Source organism: Erithacus rubecula, assembly GCF_903797595.1.
Source record: "Erithacus rubecula genome assembly, contig: SUPER_W_unloc_7, whole genome shotgun sequence".
Lineage (NCBI taxonomy): Eukaryota > Metazoa > Chordata > Aves > Passeriformes > Muscicapidae > Erithacus > Erithacus rubecula.
Window position 1 is genome coordinate 73,484 of NW_027635497.1, and position 25,392 is coordinate 98,875.

At 41.9% G+C, this 25,392-nt stretch overlaps 1 protein-coding gene across 3 annotated transcripts in view; it reads left to right on the forward strand.

The window, feature by feature from the left end:
• Positions 1-25,392, forward strand: part of LOC306816719 (uncharacterized protein) — an 82,852-nt gene that overhangs the window by 3,612 nt on the left and 53,848 nt on the right. For all 3 annotated transcript variants that reach the window (XR_013777762.1, XR_013777763.1, XM_079333152.1), the window contains exons 2-3: positions 7,040-7,173; positions 13,073-13,188. Coding sequence is in view for 1 of the 3 variants with exons in the window: in XM_079333152.1 (XP_079189278.1) it covers positions 7,040-7,173; positions 13,073-13,188 (250 nt within the window). In the remaining 2 variants the exon portion in view is untranslated. The remainder of the gene's footprint in view (positions 1-7,039; positions 7,174-13,072; positions 13,189-25,392) is intronic.

Sequence of the window (25,392 nt, forward strand, 5' to 3'; positions counted from 1 at the left end):
AACCATGTCAAGCCCCAAACCCTAACAAAGCGATTCTATTGACAAGCAACCCATCAAAGACATCACTGTCATTAACATATCCCTTTGTTTTATAGGGTGCAACAGAGAATTTCTTAAAAAAACGAACAGAAAGTCTCAATTGTTGAATATAATTACTTTAAATAGAAAACATTAATGTTAGATGAGTTCACTTAAAGTTCTTGTAAGGATGCACATTGTGGAGAACAAGAGAGAAACCACCTCCGTTTTTTAAAGCGTTAAATAAAAGGCAGGTTCTTTAAGATGACTCTTCAGTATTTCTAGTGAGCTTCCTGAACCCAGTGACTTTTCCCAGCAATCAATATCTTAAGACTGGGGTTTTAAAGTAGCAGTTTCTGACAAGGTCCTTTATTTTGTATTCTGAATTGACTGGGATGAGTTTTATGAATGTTGAGCTAAATCATACTATGCTCTTTGGTAGTTTGTCACTTCATGTTTAATCTTCATTCATCAAAGTTCCTCAGTTTCTTTGGTCACTGCTAATCAGACATCCCATTAAGAAGGATGGATTTCATATCTGTCATTTTCCTGAAAGCCTAGTCCTCTGTGAGGAAGTGTCTCTCTCGTGTATGAGTGGTTTTTACACTTTAAGCAGTTGCCAGTAAATGCTATTTTATTATTATTGTTATTTTCTGAAGAGGTCTGTGTGAACTGTGAATAAGCTGCTTTCAGATTCAGTATTGAGGGCATAGGAAACTCTTAGTACTGAAGAAGTTTCCATATGGAAACATCATTTTGATTTTAGCTACTTGTCAGTGAGACTCCATTGACACTGAAAACAATATTTCTTTTTATTGAAAAGCTATGAATGTGTATAATATTTCACTAGGCCATAATGCTTGTTATTGGTGGCTGTTTGTATTTACCTGTTTTCTTACAAGAAAAATTTAAATTTGACTCGACTGTACAGCTATATACTGTTCTGCTCTCAGGAAGGCTTTCCATTGAAATTTTAATCTAAAAATTGAAAGCACCTATTTGATGAATAACATCACTAAACAAGTTATGTGGAGGTAAGAAGAGGGTTTTTTTTAAAAATCCACTCATTTTACTCTTAAGTAATTTGTATCTCATTATCAAATCTTAAAGACACTAGCTGAGTTTATATTTTATCATGTTGCAATTGTCTGCTGTATTGCTTTAAAATTGGTGTCAAAAACTTGCCTAAAGAACTTTGACTTCATGAGATTTTTAATAATTTCCTTGTAAGACCTGTCTCTTATAGACTGCTGTAAGTAGCTTTCAGTGCTCAAAGACCTCTTTTATTCCATTTCATTACTACTGCCAAACATTTTGGTCACCTCTTCTTCCCTGTCCCATAAACAGAGCTTTAGCCTTGAGAAGAAGTGCTTAGAGCATTTGTGTTTTTTTTTTTTTTTTTCTTTTCCTAACTGCTCAGAAATTAAAGTAATGGATGCTTGTAAAATCCTTTCAGAAAACAGGATTTCTATGTTGTTGACTTTTTTATTTACTTGTACATATAATATTTTTCCTTTTTGCTTGCATCTTGAGGAAAGTAGGAGGACTGAATTGCAGGTTTCTAATTTTACCAAATGAGATCTGTTTTTTTTCTGAAGCTAAAGACTTAAATATCATAAAGAAAAGTTTAAGATGTATATGAAAATGGCTTAAAAAATTATTGTTAGATAGGGTGAAGCAATTAACAAGAACAGAAGATAATATTACAGTCACAGCCTCAGTAAGAGAATTTATGTCCTACGACTTGTTACTACATCAGGGCCTTGGTATGGATTTGCCACTTGTGTATAGAAGAGGATGGCTTTAGTGGGGCTTCTGTCATCTTCAGTGATATTTTGTCATCAAAGTCTGAGGAAAAACTCCTGACATTTTGAATATCTATGTATGGTCCTGATTTAGGTAGAGATCTAACTTCTCAGGTTGAGAATGGAGAACTGCTGTAATTGTTTAACAAGCGCTCCTCAGTGCCACTTGCAAAACCATGCTTTTGCATTAGGTTTGTCACCCAGTTGAAATCTGTGTTTTTCTGAGAAGCCTTTAAAATTACATTTGTAGTGATAAGCCTCCAAATGTGGCTGTAAGAGGATTTTTGGTTAGTTAATTATTGAAAAGCTTTATGGAAATTGAATTTTTGCAGACTGAATTGTTTGAAAGCAGGGAGACACAAAATGTCTGCATCAGGTAATGAAAGCCCTGCTATAATACTGATTTTTTCTGGGTGTTCTGGAGTTGTCTTGGAAGCTAATACACACAAGTGTTTCTTAGATGTTGTTATATCCTGCAGTGAGTGCAGTATAGATAAGGCCTTTGAGATAAAATACACAGAGCCTTATTTAAATGTGATCTGTACAATTATTCCAGAACATCTTATTTTGACAGGTTATTAATTTCTGTTGTTTTCTCCACCATCACCACCCTGAGAAAATTTGGACCCTTAGAGGGATATTTTGTAGCCTTTTATTTGATTTTTCACTGTAGATTTCTGAATAGGTCATTTTTAAGTTTTTTGTTGGTTTTTGTTCTGTTGGAGGATGGATGTTACTATCTCCCTACATAGGAAAAGAAAAATGGTAGAAAGATATGAATACTATTTATATCTTTATTTCCTTTTTGAATTTTCTTGCATTTCTAAATAATCTGGATTATAGTAATCTTAAATCAGAGATATAGGACTTGCTTTTTTTGCATCAGTGCTTTGTAACCATAGAAAGAAGGCTATGACTCTACCTCAATTCAGCCTTGAAAAGGATTGGCAAAAAAAATTGAAAAAAAAAGCGATTAAAACAGAATAGGACTTTTCTGCTTTAAGAAAGACTTCTTACAAAGCCTATTGGGGAAGTTTAGGAGGCTCACTTTGTAAAAGAATAGGACTCTGTCACTGTGAAACTAGAATTTTAGAACTTTTGGATCTTGTGTCCCTTGATGTAGATGCAGCACTGATGTGTTTTCAGCAGAGGTGGTCTCATTAGAGAATTTTTCCTTTTCATCACTTCTCCAGTCAATCTCCTGATTAGCTTAACTGTCAGAAAACACTTTGTAGCAAGGCTTTTTTTTAGAGGCTTGTTGCAGTAGTATTCTTATGTTAATGTTTTTAACCTACTTCTCAGATACCTTTTGTGATTGAAATCCAGGACTTACAGAGCTCTGTAGTTGTTGGAATTTATAAGGTTTATTTATGGAGCCTGTAACTGCCTGAAACAGAATTATGTTTTTGAGTTCCCAATGAAAGCAATAAAGAAAAAAACTAAGAGATGTTAGAAGTTTGAACCAGAGAATCTTCAATGGAGGCTTCAACCATTTGGGTTGTAACACTGTGTCTTGGTTTAGTTTAGGTTTGCCAATTTTAATATACTCAATTTCTCTTTAAGGTAGGATTTAGGAGCAAAAACAAGGCAGGCCTAAAACTTAAAAGGGTATAAAGAAGAAATTTATTAATAACACAGAGAAAATAAGAATTTTGGAATAAGATTTCCAGATCACTCCCTTCTCCCCCCCACCTTCCACATTTCTTAACAACAACATACAGAGACACTTCAGTCAGACTTAAATAATCATTTCAGTTCCCTTTAGAAAGGGAAGTTCCTTCTTGTTTTGGCTGTAGGGTTCTTTTCCATGAGAAGACTAAAGTTCTCTTGTGTCTTCACTTTTGCAATTTGCATCCCCCCGGGAAAATCTGCAAATCGTGAAACTCCTCCCATCTTCACAGTCTTTCCAGAGCTGTGTTTTCTGGGCCATGTCAAAAACTAATGGCATATTACTTTTAAGGGCAAGCTGTTCAAAGGCAAAAGTTCTCTTCATCTCTTTTTCTCATCAAACATCTCTGTTCATCTTTCCATTCTCCAGAACAGAGACCCCCATTCCCTCAGGGCAAAGGATCCTTTTCTCAAACACTTCAACCCCCCCAAGTAGTTATCCACAATTTAAAGGAATTTTCAGTGTAGTCCAGTCCCCCCCATAGCCCACAAAAAAGGTTTTTCAGCCAACCTATCCATGGCATCTCTTCAATCTCTTCCCATCTGGAAACTTGACTCTTGCTTCACTGACTTTAGTATACTTTCTGCTTTATTCCTCTCATTCAAGGGAGGTCAGGAGATCTGCAGTCTTATCCGAGCATTGGAAGGGTTAAAACTGCACACAGAAGGTGAAGGAGCTGAGCCAGGCCATGCTGGAGCTGTGCCAGGATTTCAGGCTGTGCAGGCCATGTGGAGGAGGCTGGAATGAAACTGCAGAGCCCAGCAAGTGAATGCGTGGGGGGAGCTTGGCTGAAACAGATCCCAGCTGCACTTCCCCAAGCTGTGTGGGCAGCTGGGGGGCTTCCCCTCCCCACGGCTGCTTCTGAGACGGCGGCAGGGCCCCGGCTGATCTGTGGCTACACTGGAGGAGGGGGGAAACTAAAATCTTAGCAAAGGTTTCCCTTTCCCCTGGCCATCAGGGTCCCTAGTTGAAAACAGGGGGGGCCTCGGTGGTTCCCTCACCCCTACGCGGCCGGGCCACATGGGGACGGAGCTGGGCCGAGCCAAAACGGGCTGGCTGGCCTTACCTCCTCACAAGCGGGAAGTCAAAAGAGAAAGTTTTCACTTTTACCGATGTGATTCATGGAGGCGAAGTAACTTTTTAATTGGTTTCCCAGGCTGTCAATTATTAAATCAGCTCTCCGATTGGTCCCAGCAACTCACAGAGAAAGTTCTCATAGAGAAAAAACCCGTGTGTGTGTGTGCTCCTGTGCTCCTCCTCCTAGGTGACTTCCATGCAAAACCAGCACACACTGGCATATGTATTTAATAACAAACAAACCCCAAACAACAAGAAGAAACCCCCAAAGACCTTCCCCCTCAAACTTACCCACACAGACCTCTGTCCCCCCCAACCCAAAACAAACAAAAAAAATCTGTGGCTATTAAAAAGAAAAATCTTTGCTGTGGGCAAAGTTTGGCTCTTCAGAATATGTAATATTACAAATTCCATGCAAACATTTCTGCTGAGTACTGAGATAGTCATAGCTCTGTCAGCTCTGATGGAAAGTGTCCTGAATCAAAACACTACAGATGGCTCAAAAGCCATTTTTATACATTTATTTCCTTCCTGAATATGAAAGCTTGAAACTGGGAAAACATTGTCCAGAGACTAATGGACAGAAGAAATGTAGTAATCTTGCAATGTTTTTTATAAATTGCATAAGGTTGACTTTCGTATTTATGTTTCTCCCCCTCCCTGTTTATTTTTCTTCCTCAATGTCTCTGTTTTCACAGAATTTTCCATCATAAATGTTTCTGATTGCCATTCTGAAGCTGACCAGCTCTCTAGATATTTTATCTAGATGTTACTTTCTAGTAACCAGAAACATACCAATATGCCTGCCTCAGACTAAGTTCTGGGTTAATTTATGCAATTAATATGATGAAATAATGTGCCTAAAACTTGTGAGTTTTTATTTAAATACTAAAGCTTAATTAATTCCATACAACAACTGGGGGAGTACCTGCTTGGAATTTGAGGGACTGCAAGATGGATTAGACTAAACTTGAACTCCTTCTAGTACTTCTGAAAGCTGTCAAGTGTTATAGTTGAAAGGGTCAAGATTAAACAGTTCAGGCATTGTATTTTCCATTATTTACTACTTTTCTATAAGATAGATTTTTTTTAAATGGAACTTGCTGATGTTTCAGCAATATCCTTTTGTATTCTGTCTTTGAAGGTTTTACCTGTACTTACTTCATATGAAGAAATAAACTAATTGTGTCGAGTATAAATCTTGACTAGGGAATACATCTTTTAAAGCAAACTTCGTTTTTGATCAAGGTTACAAAGTTTGCATATTTTGCTTTCTGATCTATCTATTGGTGTACTTTCTAATGAAAAAGCAAGTTACCCAACATATGTATTTTTCATTTCCTTCTTTATTCTAGTCTAATAGTGAATTCTTCCTACCTCCTTCAGTCTTATCCTGTACCACACTATGCCAAACTAAGATAAGATGAAAAAAAGGATTTTTGTTACATTAGTGAAGTAAGACGTAACAATTATAAGAATTCTCAAGAATATGTTTTTATCTTAATATGATTTAACAAAATTTATTTTGTGAAGGCCTAAGAAAGACTATCAGCTAATATGGGCTAATATCCAAATGATCCACTAAAAATGACTGGGCTTATTATCATAGAATTATAGAATACCCTGAGTTGGAAGGGACCCACAAGGTTCATCAGAATCCAGCTCCCAGCCCTGCACAGCACCATTCCCAAGAATCACACGATGTACCTGAGAGTACTGTTCAAGTGCTTCTTGAACTCTGTCAAGCTTGGGGCTGTGACCACTTCCTTGGGGAGCCTGTTCCAGTGCCCAACCACCCTCTGGGTGAGGAACCTTTTCCTAATATACAGCCTTAACCTCCTCTGGCACAACTTCAAGCCATTCCCTCAGGTCCTGTCACTGGTCACCACAGAGGAGAGAGCAGTGCCTGTCCCTCCTCACAAGGAAGTTATAGACTGATGAGATCCCCCCATAGTCTTCTTCAGGCTGAACAGACAAGTGACTTCAGCTGCTCCTTATATGGCTTCCCCTCAAGGCCCTCCACCATCCTCTTGGCCCTCCATTGGACACTGATATTTTTAAACAAGGTTTATTTGGAGGATAAAAGATAAACTATGAATTATTTACTCAACAAATGTGTCCTGTAAATATGCTATTTACAATAGCAATGTAATTTTGTTCAGCAAGATTTGTAAAGAAAATCAACCTTGTTAATTTGGGCTTTTGGCTTCTGTAAGCTTCCATTAAAAAGAAGGAGGGGCTATACTATGAGTTTTTAAGTGACAAGGCAAATTAGTAAATTTGTAAATGTTGTAAATATTAGGAAATTTTTAAGTAGGCAAATTAATAAATTTCTATACTTGTCTTTTTGATAACTTTTCCAGGAAATCTAACTTTTTTTTTTTTAATTAAGAAATAATAGTTGAAAACATATGCATACATTTATTTAATATGGCTAATTTTTGTTTTTTTTTTTTCTTTTATCTTGCAGCAATGCACCTCTTACTTTTTCCTCCAAAGTGTGTTATATTAAGTTTCGTGAAGCTTCAAGTGTTGGTGTGGCCCAGCATCTAACTAACACAGTTTTTATTGACAGAGCTTTGATAGTTGTGCCCTGCGCAGAAGGTTGGTATTTTAGACATTCTTCTGTAATCTTGGTCTTTGTCCTGTCTGCTAATTGTTTTAAGCTCTCTATCTAAAGAGGCAGTGCTCTGTGATTTTATTTTATTTCTGTAAAAAAAACATCCTTGAAACAAAATTGAAAATCAAATTAAGAAACCAAATTATCTAAATTGAAATTCAGCATTAGAAAAAAAATAGTTGATTTAAATTAGGATAGTTCAATTTTCCACAGTTATTGCATATTTTGTGGGAAAAGAAGGTAAAATAATACTCTTCATTATGGTTTGTATTGGCAAGCTTATCTCCGCATAAAGTTCCCTGTGAAGTCAATGAAGCACTGCAAAGATAAAGCAGTTTCCTGGTACTGTGATAACACTGCAGTTTGCATCTTAATGTGTTGCCCTTGGTGTGGTGTTTTGGTTTTGGGGTTTTTTTTAAGATAGGAATTATTTTTCAGTTTTTTTAGACCAAATTCCAATTTTGTCTTTTCGACGTTATATATGCATTTGACTATTTTAGATTAATCTAATCTTATGTATTTTGCATTTGTGATTATAATGGCTGTTTGAATATAAATATTTACCTTCTAATTTCATAAAAAGAGTGTCAATTTTTCTTTCTTGTTCCTGTGGAAAATATTATTTTGTGTGCAATAAAAAGGCTTTCTTATGCATACTGGTACTTTTCTTTGATTTTAGATATCTTTAAAAATGCAGTCAACTGTACAGAATGCTTCTAGTGTAAAATATTTTTACAACTCTTAGTAAAATTAAGTGCATGTTGAATGCTCAATTTACAAGTGTTTCTTAAACTAGCTTTGAGGTCCTGTTTTTACATATGTGTTGAATACGAGGTAGTACTTACTGTTAGTATACTATCCCAGATTTAAATGCAGTTCTATGAAGCATGATTCTACTTACTGTAGGCAGATCACTAGAGTTAGGCAGAGCCCCATTGACTTCATTGTGATAATTTTAGGAATTGAGCATTTGCCCATTTGAATTTGGATTGCCTCTTTGGAGTGGAGTATTCCAGTTGATGGAGCAAAGATAACTTCACATGGTAGCTGTTTTGGCATGAACAAAAATATTTAGAAAGATTGATCCATAAACTGCAGCAAGCCCAGAAATATCTGTTATTAACAGGACTTTTATAACTGCAATAGTCAGGTTTTGGTTCAAAAAATTCTGTTGACTTCTTGGAGTTTGTTAACAGCAGTCCCAGAGTACCATTTTTTGGAATGTTTGCCACATCATGATCTGGATAGTATGAGATTAGTGCTGTTGCAATGATAGTCTGGGGTTTTCCTAGCAAACTCTGACAAAATTAAAAAATTTCATAGACTCTTAGATGACCTTCAGTATACTGTCTAATCTTGTAGCCTTGTTAACATGGGCATATTGACAAGTCTTTGTGAAGCCTAGATTTTTAGTTGCTTTTATGGTTTGTTTGGGGGGGCTTTTGGGTTTTTTTTTTGGAACTTGTTCTTAAACCACAAGGAGGATATTGATATTTCTACTTGAAGCTTTGTAGAGGCTTTGGGTAGGCAAAATGTATAACAACAGCGTCCTTATTGAAAAATTGCCCTTAAGTAATTGTCTGCAAATTCTTCAGAATCTTAGTTTTATGTTTCATTGAAAAGACCTTAACACTGGTTCAGTACTGCCAGAGAGGAAAGATTGCTACCTGATGAATGAGCAACACTTTCTGGTGTTTTTCTTGAGATCATTGCATAATGTGATATGACAACAGGCAGGTAGAGCTATGTTTTCCTGTCTCTTGATGGTAGACAATGAGGGGAAGGAGAATAAAATCAAAGTTTTGAGAAATCTTGTTCCAACCCTGTTTGTAGCTGACTTATTAGGCATTTCTCAGAAAATGTATTATGGAAAAGCTGTCACTGTTCCAGACCATTCTGGACCCTACAGAGATTTATACATAATTAGATGAACAAGTGATTGGGTTGTGAGGTGAATTTCTATTTTCAAGTCAGAATGCTGTTTCCATGTAACTTTCTAGCAGAATCACTAATTTTAATTTGCCAAGATATGAATTCATATAGGTTTAACTTTCTGAGACCACAGTGCAACATTTTTTATTCACTATGTATAATTGTTAACGAAATCAGTGGAGTGTATAATGGGCTTTAAAAATAACAATGGCTATATTCTACTGGAAGATTAAATTATATCGGTGGCCAACAGTGCCAGCAATAAAATGTTTCATGTGCTGAATCAAACATATAGGAGGGGTAAAATGGAACTCTGAAAATTTGATTTTAAAAAACAGAATAAAATCTGAAATTTTTAGTGTATTTAAACAGTGGTAAATTAAGAGTATGAGGAAGGAATCACTACACAATGAAAACAGTGTTAATTTTGTGGCATTTAATAAACAATTTAGCAAAAATATAATTGCAAATGAATTAACATTATCAAGTTGTCAAAATATAGCTTTCTTTTGTGTGTATCAGTAGGTTTTTCTTTAAGCATTATAGTTTGAGAACAAAAAAGTTGAAAGATCAACAAAGATACCACACTAATAATTCTAAATTTTATGTCCACATTGTCTAGTAGATGGATTTTGACTATTAATTTGGTTTTATATGTTTTCTCTGTGTGATATTTGTGCATTATTAGATGACTAGACTGGCCAAGGTAGACCTGTTACACTTGCCTGAGTTAGGCATTGTTTGCCATGCCACTAAACCTGCCGCCAAGTGAAACCTTCATGGGGGAAATGAGATTGAAGTCTGGCCTGCTGAAGATGGATGCCCTGTCTCTGTTTTTATTTTATTTTGCTTCCTTTGTTTCTTTTATTTTCACTTTTTGAAATTTTTTTCCCCTTTTTGTTTTGTTCTGTTAAATCCCTTACCCTTGTACTTGTGAACTGGCAATTCAGCTCTGAAAAAAAATGATGTTTTATAAGGGGTTCATAGTGTTTCATTTTGAAGTTGACCCGAAGCTACTTGTGGATGGTATACAGAGAATTTAGGACATGTTTAAGTTTTATGCTGTGAATGATGGATCATTTTTGTTTGGAATACATTTAAGCATCTAAATTCAACAGATGAGCATATTGTGTCATACTGGAATAGTGAAAACTATATCAGTTTTAAGATGCATTCTTTCATATGTTATGCTTTGTGAGCTTATATTGAAAGAGAAAAGTTAAAACTTCCTGGAGAAATTAACTTTACAAAATAAAATTATGATTTTTCTCTGCTATTTTTCCTTTTCTCAGCAGAGTACTTTTATGTTGCATGATCTGTTTAAAAGAAGGCTTTCTATTTATATCTAATATGAAGAGTTTAAAATAATTATTTTTGATATTAAACTTTCACGAGTATTGAACGTCATGAAATATTTGCTTTTGATGAAACCTTGCTCCAGTGAGTTCAGTGGCAGTAAGATTTCATCCTTTTGGTTTTGTAATTTTTAGAAAAAACTATTTACCACTCATAAGTACAAATGTAGCCTGAGATTTTTGTTGGAATGTGTTGTGAGGCACATTGTCTTTCAACACTCTTATTCATGGGAAGATTGAAAAGTTGTCTGTGTGTGTATTGCACTTTTACATGCTCCAGTGGTGATTATTTAAAGAAGAGTTTTAAAAAAAAGTATCATCTCACAATCTCAGAAGTCCTGGCAGTTCATGCTGGAGTGATTGAGAAAGTTCTCATCCCTAAATGATGTTTGTTCTTGTGAAACAGAAGCACTAAAACAGAAGTGCTGAACCAGGTGATGTGTCTAGTCCTCAAGCATTACTCTTCCCAGCCAGCTGCATTGTGACCAATTGGCTTGACACTCATAATGCACCAAGCTGAGAACTGTAGCTGGGAAGAGCTTCTTGATCTCTGTTGGATTTAGCTGTGCCAGTTGAGGTAATTACAAGTAGTTGTAATATCTTTAATCTCAGCTGCTAAATCCAATAAGAATCGTGAATTGAATCATACAGAAAATATTTTATTTGTAAGTGTGCATTTTTCATTGAATTAAAATAGTAGAAAAATAACAATTCCTTTAAAATTCTTTCAAGTAAATGTAAAAAGCAAGTATTAAAAAAAGAAATATACTTAATTATTTTTGAAGCTGTAGTTTCAGTGTAAAGAGTAAGAAATTAATTTCTGAGCACATGGACGATGATAAAAATACTGTGATTAGTACCTGCTTAAAACAGATATTTCTGTTCTGCATTTAACAAAATGGATTCTGGTACAGACTAGGTTGACTAGTACTCTTAAGTGACTAGGGCTCTTAAGCACTTACTTAGGAAAACTGTACATTTCTGAAGAAGCATAAGGTATCTCTAGTTAATACAGAGGTAATCTACATTTGCTTCCAAATTCCTTTGCAAAGTGAAGAATAAATAAATAAATTAATGATCATAGAATCTAATTTACTAAACACTCATGCATTCAAATAAATATTTCTAAGGATGTGGTATAGATGTGGCATATTTATTTTGCTTGTTTCCCTTATTAGATAATAAATATATTTGCCTCATTTCCATTCAGCTTTTAAGTACCATGAGTTTAAAAACCAAAACAGCTATTCTTAAACTAGTGTCATAATTTGTTATGTCATTACTGACATATTTTGTTGTATTTTTGTGGGCTTGTATCCCTTTTTAAAACAAATTAATGGAGGCTGTAACTTGTGAGGTTATTTGGCCTTACATATTAATTTGTTTTTCAAAACTGTCTAAAGAACAGGGAAGTAAATTTGCAAGATATTTCAGGCTTTTGGTTTTGGGTTTTTTTTTTTTACCCTCAACAGTTTATTTTCTATTGAATTGTTTGAAAGTTTAACCTGATCTTAAACACTTAAAACCTAGAAAGGGGTATCTTTTTAAAAGACAGTGTCTGAAAATACAAGCAAGTTTTCAGGGTTCTGTCTGTAAAGATAGACCTTTCTTCATTCTTTAATAAAATAAATGCATTTGTAATTAAATATTGCATATTTTGATTTTTGAAGATTTTTTATTATTTATTTAGCAGTCTAATTGCAACTAACTGAATGAAACCTATGTTTAGTTCAGATTAGATATTGTTTAAACATATGGCATGACAGGGAAAATATAATATGGTTGAAATAGTAGGAAATATAGGAAAATATAGCTTGCTTAGCTGATCAGTTATGATTCTCTTCAATTTCAGTAAATTTAAAGCTAATTTATCAAAATTTTAGATAAAGTGAGGTGACCTAGAATGTAAGATAGTACAAATATGAATTTTTCAGCTCTTCCTCCACTCCCAACTTCATCTGTAGTATGTCTTGTGTGGAGTCACAGTAGGGTTTTTTTGGTTTTTTTATATTTTTGCATCAAAAGTAGGTAACACCAGAGGGTGAGAAAGCTCATGAATTTCAGTTAACACATACTTTGTTTCTTTCTTTTTTAAACTGATTTGGTTATTTGCCATTTCTGGGGATTAAACTTTTAAAAACTGTTCTTATTTTCTCTATCTGATGTTCTGTGTGCTATTAGTGATGCAGCCAACACGAACAGTTGTGATGTGTAAAACAGCTTTTGATCACCATGAAAACACCGCCCTGGGAAAACGTCCATGCTTGATATCATTTGGTTCATGAACATTAAGTTTCCAGTACAGGTGACCCATAGCTCCAAGTGTTAAATAATTGTGTACATTATTCAGTTTTTAAAATAATAATCCATTAATGACATTGCTAGTCTTTGAAATTCTGCTCACTTTTGTTTTTCCTAGTAGAGGCAGGGTAAAAGGAAATGCTTAAGTTCATATCTGTTTCTTTGTAAGGATCTGGTAAATAGATTCATTCTTATTTATTACTTTTTAAAATGCAAGGGTAATTGTAAAATCATAGAAAGAGTAACATCTCTGTAGTGTTCCAACTCTGTGAAATGCTTTCCTTTGCTTCTTCAGGTAAAATCCCAGATGAAGCCAAAGCCCTTTCTCTATTGGCACCTGCTCCTACTATGACAAGTCTGATGCCTGGTGCAGGGTTGCTTCCTATACCTACACCAACCCCTTTGACTACAGTAAGTAAAATTCAGTCTCTATTTGATTTCTGGTTTTCCTTTACACTCAGTAGCCTTTCTGTGTTCAGAGAACAAGAACTGTCTGATCTGTGGATGTTGTCTTCTCATATGCTAAATCAGTGAGGATTTAGCTGGGGTACCTAGAGGGTAGATCACAAGATGTCCATGCACTACCTTTCCTGGGTGTTTCTTTCAGATTACTGGTTTGCAAAATAGTGGGTAATTACTGGGTTTGGTTGTGTTCAGTTTAGTTGTTGTCCCTTCACTATACCTATTAATCTGATCCACTGGCAATGCTATCCACCTGCTAATAAATTATTAAATGATGACAGTTAAATTGAAAGAGTTCTTCATAATATTAAAATGCTGCAATAGGATGCTTTTGCAATAGGATGCGTTGACTCTGGTGGAAGCTGAGGTGAACCTGACTGGAAGAAATATCCCATTGTGATTGGCTCAGAGGCCCCATGCATTTTGAGCATAGACTTCCTCTGAAGTGAGAAAGACCCAGAGGGACTCAGGTGGGTGTTTGGGATAGCGGATGTAGAGAGAGAGGGGATTAAGCAGTTGAACACCTTGCCTGGAATATCAGAGAACCCATCTGCAGTAGACCTTCTGAAGGGGGAAGAGCAACGAGAACCAATTGCCACCTTGACCATAACGGACAAATCGAGATGCTGTGATTCCCATCCACATGAGCCGGAGAACCAATGCGTGGTCAGCAAGGCCCACTCCCCCTTCAACACTCCCATGAGGGCTGTTGTCCTGGTTTAAAGGACAGGTATCTGCCGACAAAGGCAGTTTTCCTTTGGAATAGAGACTTTAATTCCATTCCCCCCAAGTATTATAATTGTTTGAATCAAGGACTCTGATGCAGAGATAAGGGGGTAGGAATAACAGCTCTTTTACTAATATATCTAACCACACAAGCAGAAAACAACAGCAGCTTTTAAAATTGCTAACAAAACAGAACAGACAACTTGGTTCCAGTCCTTTCTCAAGCTGCAGGCAGGCTCTCTCCGCGCTCCATCCCGGTACTGCAGACAGAGCAAAGCCTGGCAATCGCAGAAAGCAGGTGGGAGCGGAAGCGGGAGGGGGCGGCAGCGGCCACGCTGTTCTCAGGTGGGAACAGGCTAGAGTGGACAGCTCCTCGCTCACCGTTTGTGTCCAAGTGATCAGCTGTGTCCACAGAGGCAGGAGGCTGGAACAGGGCAGATGCAGGGCAGGTGATCACAGACCATCTGGCTCTCCTGTGTTTGACCACATGAACTGGAGAAGGGGTGTCCTCCACCGAGCTCACCGGAAACCCGAGTCCCCTCCGGAAGCACGAGAGACCCCTCCGGAAGCCGCTCCCACCTACCCCTTTTGTCTAGAGTCGTCAAAGGTGCTGGGTGTAACTCGGCCAGCTCCATTGGCATGATAATGGGAAAAATTATTTCAATTGACACAGTAATACAAAAGCACTCAACCCCCAACATTATCCACCCCGAATTTTTTCCATGCCAACATGCTACTGCAAATTAAAACTTTTACATCACACACATACATGCAGTTACAGGCACAGTATCATAAACAGTTCACCCTAGAACAAGGTCCCCTTGGGGGATGCATCGGGTCTCTCCAACCATTTGCATCACCCACCAAGTGCAACCTGGTCCTTGAGAGAAAACCACCCCATGAACAGGATTGTCTTTGCTAGAGCCAGAGTTCACCCAAACAGTTTTTCTTTACATGCCTCTCAGGTGTACCACTCAGACTTTATCTCCATCTGGTGTTCCCACGGGCTCTGATTGGGCAGGGCCTGCTCGGTTAGTGGAACCTCGGGTATTCACTAACCATGAGGCCTTTGGTAGATTGATCTCCCAGTTCTTGAAAGTCCCCCCACAGAGTGCCTTTAAGATGGTTGTAAGCAGACCATTGCACCGTTCGACTTTCCCAGCCGCTGGTGCATGGTAGAGAATATGGTACACCCACTCGATGCCATGTTCTCTAGCCCAGGTGCTTATAAAGCTATTTTTGAAATCAGTCCCATTGTCTGACTCAATTCTTTCAGGGGTACCATGCCTCCAGAGGACTTGCTTTTCCAGGCCCAGGATGGTGTTCTGAGCAGTGGCATAAGGCACAGGGTAGGTCTCCAGCCATCCAGTGGTGGCTTCCACCATGGTCAGCACGTAGAGCTTGCCTTGGCGGGTTTGAGGCAGTGTGATATAGTCAATCTGCCAGGCCTCTCCATACTTATATTTGGACCATCGTCCCCCATACCAGAGGGGCTTCACTCGCTTGGCTTGCTTGATGGCAGCACACGTCTCACAGTCATGAATAACCTGAGAGATGCTGTCCATGGTTAGATCCATCCCTCGGTCTCATGCCCACTTATAGGTGGCGTCTCTGCCCTGATGACCTGAGGCATCGTGGGCCCATAGAGCCAGGAACAATTCTCCCTTGTGTTCCCAATCTAAGCCTATCTTTGAGACCTCTATCTGAGCAGCCTGATCTACCTGCTTGTTGTGCCTGTGTTCTTCATTAGCCCGACTCTTGGGAACATGGGCATCCACATGACAGACTTTCACGGGTAGATTGTCTACCCAAGTGGCAATGTCTTTCCACTCATCAGGGGCCCAGATTGGCTTTCCTCTGCGTTGCCAGTCAGCCTTTTTCCACCTTTCCAGCCAACCCCACAGAGCATTGGGTACCATTCATAAATGAGTGTAAAGGTAGAGCTTTGGCCATTTCTCTCTCTCAGCAATGTCCAAGGCCAACTGAACAGCTTTGAGTTCAGCAAGTTGACTTGATCCATCTTCTCCTTCGGTAGCTTGTGCAACCTGTCGTGTGGGGCTCCATACGGCTGCTTTCCATTTCCGGTTCATCCCCACAATGCGACAGGAACTGCTGGTGAAAAGGGTGTAGCGTGTTTCATCTGCAGGCAGTTGGTTTTACGGTGGAGCTTCTTCAGCCTGGGTCACTTGCTTCTGCTCCTCCTCTTCATCAGCGAGACCAAAGTCTTCAACTTCTGGCCAGTTTGTAATTATCTCCAAAATCCCAGGGCGAATCGAGTTGCCAATACGGGCGCTCTGGGTGATGAGGGCAATCCACTTGCTCCATGTGGCGTCGGTGGTGTGGTGAGTAGAGGGAACCTGTCCTGTGAACATCCACCCCAGCACTGGCAGTCAGGGTGCCAGGAGAAGCTGTGCTTCCGTGCCAATCACTTCTGAGGCAGCTTGAACTCCTTCATAGGCAGCCAGGATTTCCTTCTCTGTGGGAGTGTAATTGACTTCAGACCCTTTGTAACTTCTGCTCCAGAATCCCAGGGGTCGGCCTTGGGTCTCACCAGGCACCTTCTGCCAAAGGCTCCAGGACAGGCCTTGGTTCCCAGCTGCAGAGTAGAGCACATTCTTTACCTCTGGTCCTGTCCTGACTGGGCCAAGGACTACCACATGGGCATTCTCCTGTTTGATCTGGGCAAAGGCTTGCTGTTGTTCAGAGCCCCAGTGGAAATCGTTCTTCTTCTGAATGACCAGGTAGAGAGGGCTCACAATCTGGCTGTACTCAGGGATATGCATTTTCCAAAATATATGGCACCTAGGAAAGTTTGTGTTTCCTTCTTGCTTGTTGGTGGAGACATTGCAGTGATCTTATTGATGACCTCATTGGGGACCTGGCGCCGTCCATCCTGCCACTTCACTCCCAGGAACTGGATCTCTCGGGGAGTTCCTTTGACTTTTCTCTTTTTAATGACGAAACCGGCTCCCAGCAAAATCTGGATTATTTTCTCTCCCTTCTCAAATACCTCTATTGCCGTGTTCCCCAACACAATTATGTCATCGATGTACTTCAAATGTTCTGGAGCCTCACTCTTTTCAAGTGCAGCCTGGATCAGTCCGTGGCAGATGGTGGGGCTGTGTTTGCACCCCTGGGCCAGTCCGTTCCAGGTGTACTGCACGCCCCTCCAGGTGAAAGCAAACTGAGGCCTGCACTCTGCTGCCAAAGGAATGGAGAAGAATGCATTTGCAATGTCAGTGGTGGCATACCACCTTGCTGCCTTGGACTCCAGTTTGTACTGGAGTTCCAGCATGTCCGGCACGGCAGCGCTCTGCGGTAGAGTCACTTCATTCATTGCTCGTTATGTGCACAGGTCAAATGGGACTGTTGAAGTGTGAATGGGTTTTGCTGACCACCCCTTGTCTCTCCAGCTCACGGATCATCTTGAGGATGAGGATCACAGCATCTCGATTTGTCCAATACTGCCGGCGGTGCACTGTCATGGTGGCAATTGGCACCTGTTGCTCTGTCACTTTCAGGAGTCCTACTGCAGAGGGGTTTTCTGACAGTCCAGGCAAGGTGTTCAACTGCTTAATGCTCTCTGTCGCTACAGCAGCTATTCCAAAAGCCCACCTGAGTCCCTTGGTTTCTTTGTTGTAGCCGTTCCTGAGGAAGTCTATGCCTAGAATGCACGGTGCCCCTGGAACAGTTACAATTGGATGTTTCCGCCACCCCTTCCCTGTCAGACTAATCTCAGCTTCCAGCAAAGTGAATTCCTGTGATCCCCCCGTCACCCCAACAATGGAAACAGGTACCTTCCCCACATGTTCTGATGGTATGAGGGTGCATTGGGAACCAGTATCAATTAGCACTTTATGTTTCTGTGGTTTTGATGTGCCAGGCCATCGCACCCACGCTATCCAATAGATCCTGTCGTCCCATGCCTCTCCCTGGCTAGAGGCAGAGCCCCTCTAGCCCTGGTTATTATTTCTTTCCTGGGCATACATAGTGGAGGTTCCTTCCAGGGGATCTGACAGATCATCCTCCTTGCTGTAATACCCTGCACCTTGCTTGTGGGAGGTTGAGGCTACCTTCATTTTAGTGCGGCTCCCTCGGTTAGCATTTCCCTCCCTGAGTTGACGCACCTGTGCTGCCAGGACAGAAGTGGGTTTCCCATGCCATTTTCCCATGTCTTCCTCATGGTATCGCAGGAAAAACCACAAGTCAGCTCGTGAGGTGTACCCTCTCTCCCTAGCTGGGGGGCGTGCAGCCCTAACTTGTGGTCCTGTGACTCATACTAGTGCTCCACTGATCTTCTTTACCTCCTCCCTCCCCTCCCTCATCTCCTCTTTCATATCCCTCTTCCTATCTTGGACCTCTTGGAGGTCTCTGACCATGACAGAGACATTGGCCTGCATTGGGCCATTCATCATACTCGCAAAATTTCTTAGTTTGTTGGCAACAGAACCCACTGTCTCTGGGTGGTTATCACCATTAATCATTGCAACGAAGGTGGTATATTGAGATGGCCCCAGGATTGCCAAATTCCTCAACATCTGCCCTGTGCACCTGATCTTGTCAAGGTCATTGTCATGCTGTCCATCCCTCCCAAAGAGTACCTCTAATAGTGCTATTTCTCTCAGCTGCTGAATCCCTTTCTCAAGGGTCTTCCAGCGCATTCTACGGTAGTGCTGCTGCTTTTTTTCTCTGTGGACAAACCTCTCTCTGACTCATTAAAAGCTGGTCCCAGAGGGAAAGGAGGCCTTGCTCCCTTACGAATATCTGGTCCACACCTGAATCCTGGGCCAAGGATCCCAAATTTCTGGCGTCAGTTCCATCCAGTTGTACACCTGTTCCAGTAAGGTCCCACACCTGGAGTAACCAAGTTGTAAAAGGCTCACGGCCCCTCTGCAATGTCTTTACACAGGTTACGGAGACTATCGTATGAGAGGGACTCGGTGACGATCTCAACCTTTGGCTCCCTTGCTGGTTGTGAGGACCCTCCTTGCTGATCCCCATTATCTAGGTGCCTCGTTTTAATCTTAGATTTTCTAGTTTCCACAGGAGCAACTGCTGCTGGCTGTGGCTGCTCCTGTGATCCAGCTGGAACCTGGACAGATACAACATCTACGGGTTCCACTGCAGCACCATCTGACTCTCCCTCTTTATGGCAGGGGGAGTGTTTCTCACTAGCTGGCGAAAAGTGCTCCTTCATCATCTGGCTGTGCTCCTTCAACATCTGTCTTTGCTCCTTCAACATTTGGCTTATATCCTTCACTAGAGCCCTCACCCACTCTGGGTGGCTCATTTTTGCACTGGGCTGTGGGGCAGGGTTAGGCTCTGGGGCAGCATCCCTAGTCTGTTGGGCAGGGTCAGCTTCTGGGGCAACATCCCTAGTCCCTGCAGCAGACGCAGGTTCTGGGGCAACATCCCTAGTCTTTGGGGCAGGGTCATGCTCTGTGGCAACACCCCTAGTCCCTGGGGCAGAGGCACATTCTGGGACAGCAGCTCTCTTTCCTGGGGTAGGTATCAGAGTTTTTATCCAAGTCAATATTCCCTTGTTTCTGAATGCTAAGTGAACAGGCCTATCAGCAACACCAGCCACTGTATAATAACACTAGCAATTAAAGGAGATTTGAAATCCTTGAAAACTGGTGGCTTAGCCTCAAAAAACTGGGTGATGGGCTGGGAGAAAATTTCCCTTTTATTCGTTACCTCACAGTAAGTACCATTACCAAAATAACCCCAGAAAGACGCAGTTAGAGTACGATAGCTCCAGATCCATGCGGCCGCTTCCCAGAAAAAATTAAAAACCCATGAATTCCTGACATAATCAATCCACCAAACTAATTGGATAATAGCTACAGTAACTTTGGTGAGGGGGCCCATATTCAAATAAGGGCTTGCAAATGGGAGGGAGATATCTGTGGCTACATGGAACCCAAAGCAGATTAAACCAGACAGCATGTTGCCACTTAAGAGAGCTGTTATTCCTGTCTTAACTCTCCACTCATTGCCCTCTGCCCCACGTCTGGGTGCCAAGATCTGTCCTGGTTTGAAGGACAGGTGTCTGCCAGTAAAGGCAGAAGTCTTCCTTTGGAATGGAGACTTTAATTCCACTCCCTCCAAGTATTATAATTTTTTCAATCAAGGACTCTGAGGCAGAGATAAGGGGGTAGGAATAACAGCTCTTTTACTAATATATCTAACTGTACAAGCAGAAACAACAGCAGTTGTCAGAATTGCCAACAAAACAGAAGAGATAACTCGATTCCAGTCCTTTCTCAAGCTGCAGGCACGCTGTCTCTGTGCTTGGTCCCAGTGCTGCAGCTGGAACAAAGCCCGGCAGTCGCAGAAAGCAGGCAGGAGTGAAGGCGGGAAGGGGTGGCAGCAGCCACGCCGGTCACAGGTGGGAACGGGCTTGAGTGGCAGCTCCTCGCTCACCATTTGTGTCTGGGTGATCAGCTGTGTCCACAGAGGCAGGAGGCTGGAACGGGGCAGATGCAGGGCAGGTGATCACAGACCGTCTGGCTCTCCTGCGTTCGACCACGTTGGCTGGAGATGGGGTGTCCTCCGAGCTCACCGGAAACCCGAGTCCCCTCTGTAAGCCCGAGAGGCCCCTCTGGAAGTTTCTCCCTCATACCCCTTTTGTCTAGAGTCGTTAAAAGGTGCTCGGTGTAACCCTGCCAGCTCCATTGGCATGAGTATGGAAAAAATTCTTTCAATTGACACAGTAATAGAAAAACACTCAACCCCCAACATCTTTGCACAAATCTGAAGGACAATGGAGACTGACTGTGGACTATAGTGCCTTGAATGAAGTGATTCCACTGCTAAGCGCTGCCATGCTGGACATGCTGGAACTCCAGTACGAGCTGGAGTCCAAGGCAGCAAGGTGGTATGCCACCATTGACATTGCCAATGCATTTTTTCTCCATTCCTTTGGCAGCAGAGTGCAGGCCTCAGTTTGCCTTCACCTCAAGGGGTGTGCAATACACCTGGAATCAACTGCCCCAGGGATGGAGGCACAGCCCCACCATCTGCCATGGACTTATCTAGACTGTACTAGAAAAGGGTGAGGCTCCAAAACATCTGCAGTACATTGATGACAACATTTTGTGGGGGAACACAGCAGCAGAAGTGTTTGAGAAAGGAGAGAAAATCATCCAGATTCTCCTGAAAGCTGGTTTCGCCATCAAGAAGAGCAAAGTCAAAGGACCTGCTCAAGAGATCCAGTTCCTGGGAGTGAAGTGGCAAGATGGATGGCATCAGATTCCCACAGATGTCATCAATAGGATCATAGCAATGTCTCCACCAACCAACAAAAAGGAAATGAATGGTTTCCTAGTTGCCATAGGTTTTTGGAGAATGCATGTAGGTGTAGAAGAAGAGATTACAGGCGACCTCGCCCCTTATAAGTCACAATTGTACTAATTACTAAAGAAGAGAAACAGCCTTGCATTTAATGGGTTACAGCTGTGATGAATAAACATGAGTGTGAAAAAAGGGGTGGGTTGGTTGGTCAGGGAGGATCCTGGAGGAAGAGGACCTTAAGAAGGTAGAGGAGCCCTGAGGAAGGAATGATCCAGAGACAGAAAGAACAAAACAATGAAGAGACTTACTGCAGTGAAAGATCTGCTCTGAGGTCAATCTGGGTCTGATGGAGTTAGAACCTGTAGTCATTGTTGAACTAGGTAAAAGCCTGCGGTCAAAGTCTGCAAACTAATAATTACAGTCATCATACAGCAGGATATAGCCAGCAGTCAGAGTCTGCAGTGAGACCCTACAGTAGGAGCTTGCTGTAATCAGAGTCACAATGGCTAATCTGTAAAGAAGAATAACCCGGGACTCTTTTCATGTTTTTGAATGAGAGTCTGTGTCTTGGCTCGTTTCTACCCCTAACAAGAGGTCTGCTGCAACAAATGAATTTCCCTGAGTACAGCCAGATTGTGAGCCCTCTACCTGGTCACCTGCAAGAAGAACAATTTCTACTGGGGTCCTGAACAGCAACAAGCCTTCACCCAGATCAAACAGGAGATTGCTCATGCAGTAGCCCTTGGCCAAGCCAGTACAGGACCAGAAGTGAAGAACCTGCTCTACTCTGCGGCCGGGAGCCATGGTTTGTCCTGGAGCCTTTGGCAGAAGGTGCCTAGCAAGACATGGGGTTGACCACTGGGATTCTGGAGCTGAAGTTACAGAGGGTCCAAAGCCAGCTACACTCCCACAGAGAAGGAAATCTTGGCAGCCTATGAAGGAGTGCAAGCCACTTTGGAGATAATTGGCACTGAAGCACAACTCCTCCTGGCACCCCAACTACCAGTGCTCGGGTGGATGTTTAACGTAAAGGGTCCCTCTAGCCACCACACCACCAATGCCACATGGAACAAATGGATTGCTCTTATCACACAGCGTGTCTGTATTGGAAAACTGGGATCTTGGAAATAATTACAAATTGGCCTGAAGGTGAAAACTTTGCTTTCACTGATGAAGAGGAGCAAGAGCAAGTGACATGCTGAGGAAGCTCTACCATACAACCAACTGCCAGCAGAAGAGACATGCTCTTTTCACTGACGATTCCTGTTGTGTTGTAGGGATGAAACAAAAGTGGAAAGCAGCTGTATGGAGCCCCATGCAACCGGTTGCAGAAGTTACTGAAGGAGAAGGTAGATTAAGCCAACTTGCTGAACTCAAAGCCATTCAGCTGGTCCTCAGGTGGGCTTTTAGGATACCTGCTGTAGAGACAGAAGACATTAGACAATTGAACACCCTTCCTGGTCTTTTAGAGGACCCTTCTGCAGTAAGACTCCTGAGCGTTGGGGCAACACAGCAGAGGGATTTTTTGAGAAAGGGGAGAAAATTATTCAAATCCTACTGAAGTCCAGTTTTGCCATAAAGCACAGTAAGGTCAAGGGACCTGCACAGGAAATTGAGTTCCTGGGGGTAAAATGGCAAGACAGGCACAGACAGATTCTGACAGAGGTGATCAATACGATAGCTGCTATGTCTCCACCAACCAGAAAGAAGGAAACAGAGGCTTTCCTAGGCATTGTGGGTTTTTGGAGGATGCATGTCCCAGAGTATAACCAGATTTTAAGCCCTCTCTACCTTGTGACATGAAAGAAAAATGATTTCAAGTGGGACCCTGAACAACAGCATTCCTTTGAACAAATTAAATAGGAGATTTCTCATGCAGTAGCCCTTGTGCCAATCAGGACAGGACAGGATGTGAAAAATGAGCTCTACACCACAGTCATGAAGAATGGTCTTTTCTGAAGCCTCTGGCAGAATGTACCTGGAGAGACTCGAGGACTATCTCTCAGGTTCTGGAGTCAGGGATTCAAAGGATGTGAGCCCAGCTATACCCCAAATGAAAAAGAGATTCTTGTCGCCTATGAAGGGGTTCGAGCTGCCTCAAAACTCATTGGCACTGAAGCACAGCTGCTTCTGTCACCCCAGCAACCAGTGCTAGGCTGGCTGGATGCTTAAAGGAAAAGTCCCTGCAACATATCGTGCCACTGATACGATATGGAGTAAGTGGATTGTTCTCATCCCACAGCAAGCTCATATGGAAAATCTGAATTGTCCTGGAATCTCAGAAGTCATCACGAACTGTCCTACATGTGAGAATTTTGAATTATCATCGGAAGAGGAAGAAGACCAGGTGACGTGCAGAGGAGGCCCCTCCATATAACCAACTACTGGAGAGTGAGAGGTGACTCTCTTCACTGATGGATCTTGCCATATCATAGGGACAAGTAGGAAATGGAAAGCAGCTGTATGGAGCCCTACGGGGTGAGTTAGGGAAGCTACTGAGGTGGATGGAATCAGATTGCAGACCTGAAAACTGTCCAGTTGGCTTTGGACATTGCTGAGTGAGAGAAGTGTTCAACACTCTGCACTGACTTGTAGATGGTAGCAAATGCTTTATGGGAGTGGCTGGAAAGATGGAAAAAGGCCATTTGGCAGCACAGAGGGAAACCCCTTTTTCTACCAAAGTGTGGCAAGACATTTCAAGACCAGGACACCTAGGTAGCAAGGACAGGTGTCTGCCAGTAAAGGCAGAAGTTTCCCTTTGAAATAGAAACTTTGGTTCCACTCCCCCCAAGTATTATAATTGTTTGAATCAAGGACTCTGAGGCAGAGATAAGGGGGTAGGAATAACAGCTCTTTTACTAGTATATCTAACCGTACAAGCAGAAAACAACAGCAGTTGTTAAAATTGCTCAGAGATCAGAATAGATAACTCGGTTTCAGTCCCTTATTTAGATGCAAGCACGCTGTCTCTGAGCTTAGTCCCAGCCAGGAGCTGCTGAGGGCAGGCGGGGGGGGCAGGCGGAAGGGGCGGCAGCGGCCACGCCGGTCTTGGGTGGGAACGGGCTGGAGAGGGCGGCTCCTCGCTCACCGTTTGTGTCCGGGTGATCAGCTGTGTCCGCAGAGGCAGGAGGGTGGAACAGGGCAGATGCAGGGCAGGTGATCACAGAGGGTCTGGCTCTCCTGTGTTCCACAGTGTGGGGATGCAGACAGGCCTCCTGCTCCGACCTTCTCCGGAAACACGAGTCGCCTCCAGAAGCCCGAGAGGCCCCTCTGGAAGCTGCTGCCACCGACCCATTTTGTCTGGAGACATCAGAGATCCTGGGTGTAACCCGGCCAGCTCCATTGGCATGATAATGGGAAAAGTTCTTTAAACTGACACAGTAATAGAAAAACACTCAACCCCCAACATTATCCACCCTGAATTTTTTCCATGCCGACATGCTACTGCAAATTAAAACTTTTACATCACACACATACATGCAGTTACAGGCACAGTATCATAAACAGTTCACCCTAGAACAAGGTCCCCTTGGGGGATGCATCGGGTCTCTCCAACCATTTGCATCACCCACCAAGTGCAACCTGGTCCTTGAGAGAAAACCACCCCATGAACAGGATTGTCTTTGCTAGAGCCAGAGTTCACCCAAACAGTTTTTCTTTACATGCCTCTCAGGTGTACCACTCAGACTTTATCTCCATCTGGTGTTCCCATGGGCTCTGATTGGGCAGGGCCTGCTCGGTTAGTGGAACCTTGAGTATTTACTAACCATGTGGCCTTTGGTAAACTGATCTCCCAGTTCTTGAAATTCCCCCCACAGAGTGCCTTTAAGATGGTTGTAAGCAGACCATTGCACCGTTCGACTTTCCCAGCCGCTGGTGCATGGTAGGGAATATGGTGCACCCACTCGATGCCATGTTCTCTAGCCCAGGTGTTTATAAGGCTATTTCTGAAATGAGTCCCATTGTCTAACTCAATTCTCTCAGGGGTACCATGCCTCCAGAGGACTTGCTTTTCCAGGCCCAGAATGATGTTCTGAGCAGTGGCATGGGGCACAGGGTAGGTCTCCAACCATCCAGTGGTTGCTTCCACCATGGTCAGCACATAGAGCTTGCCTTGGCGGGTTTGAGGCA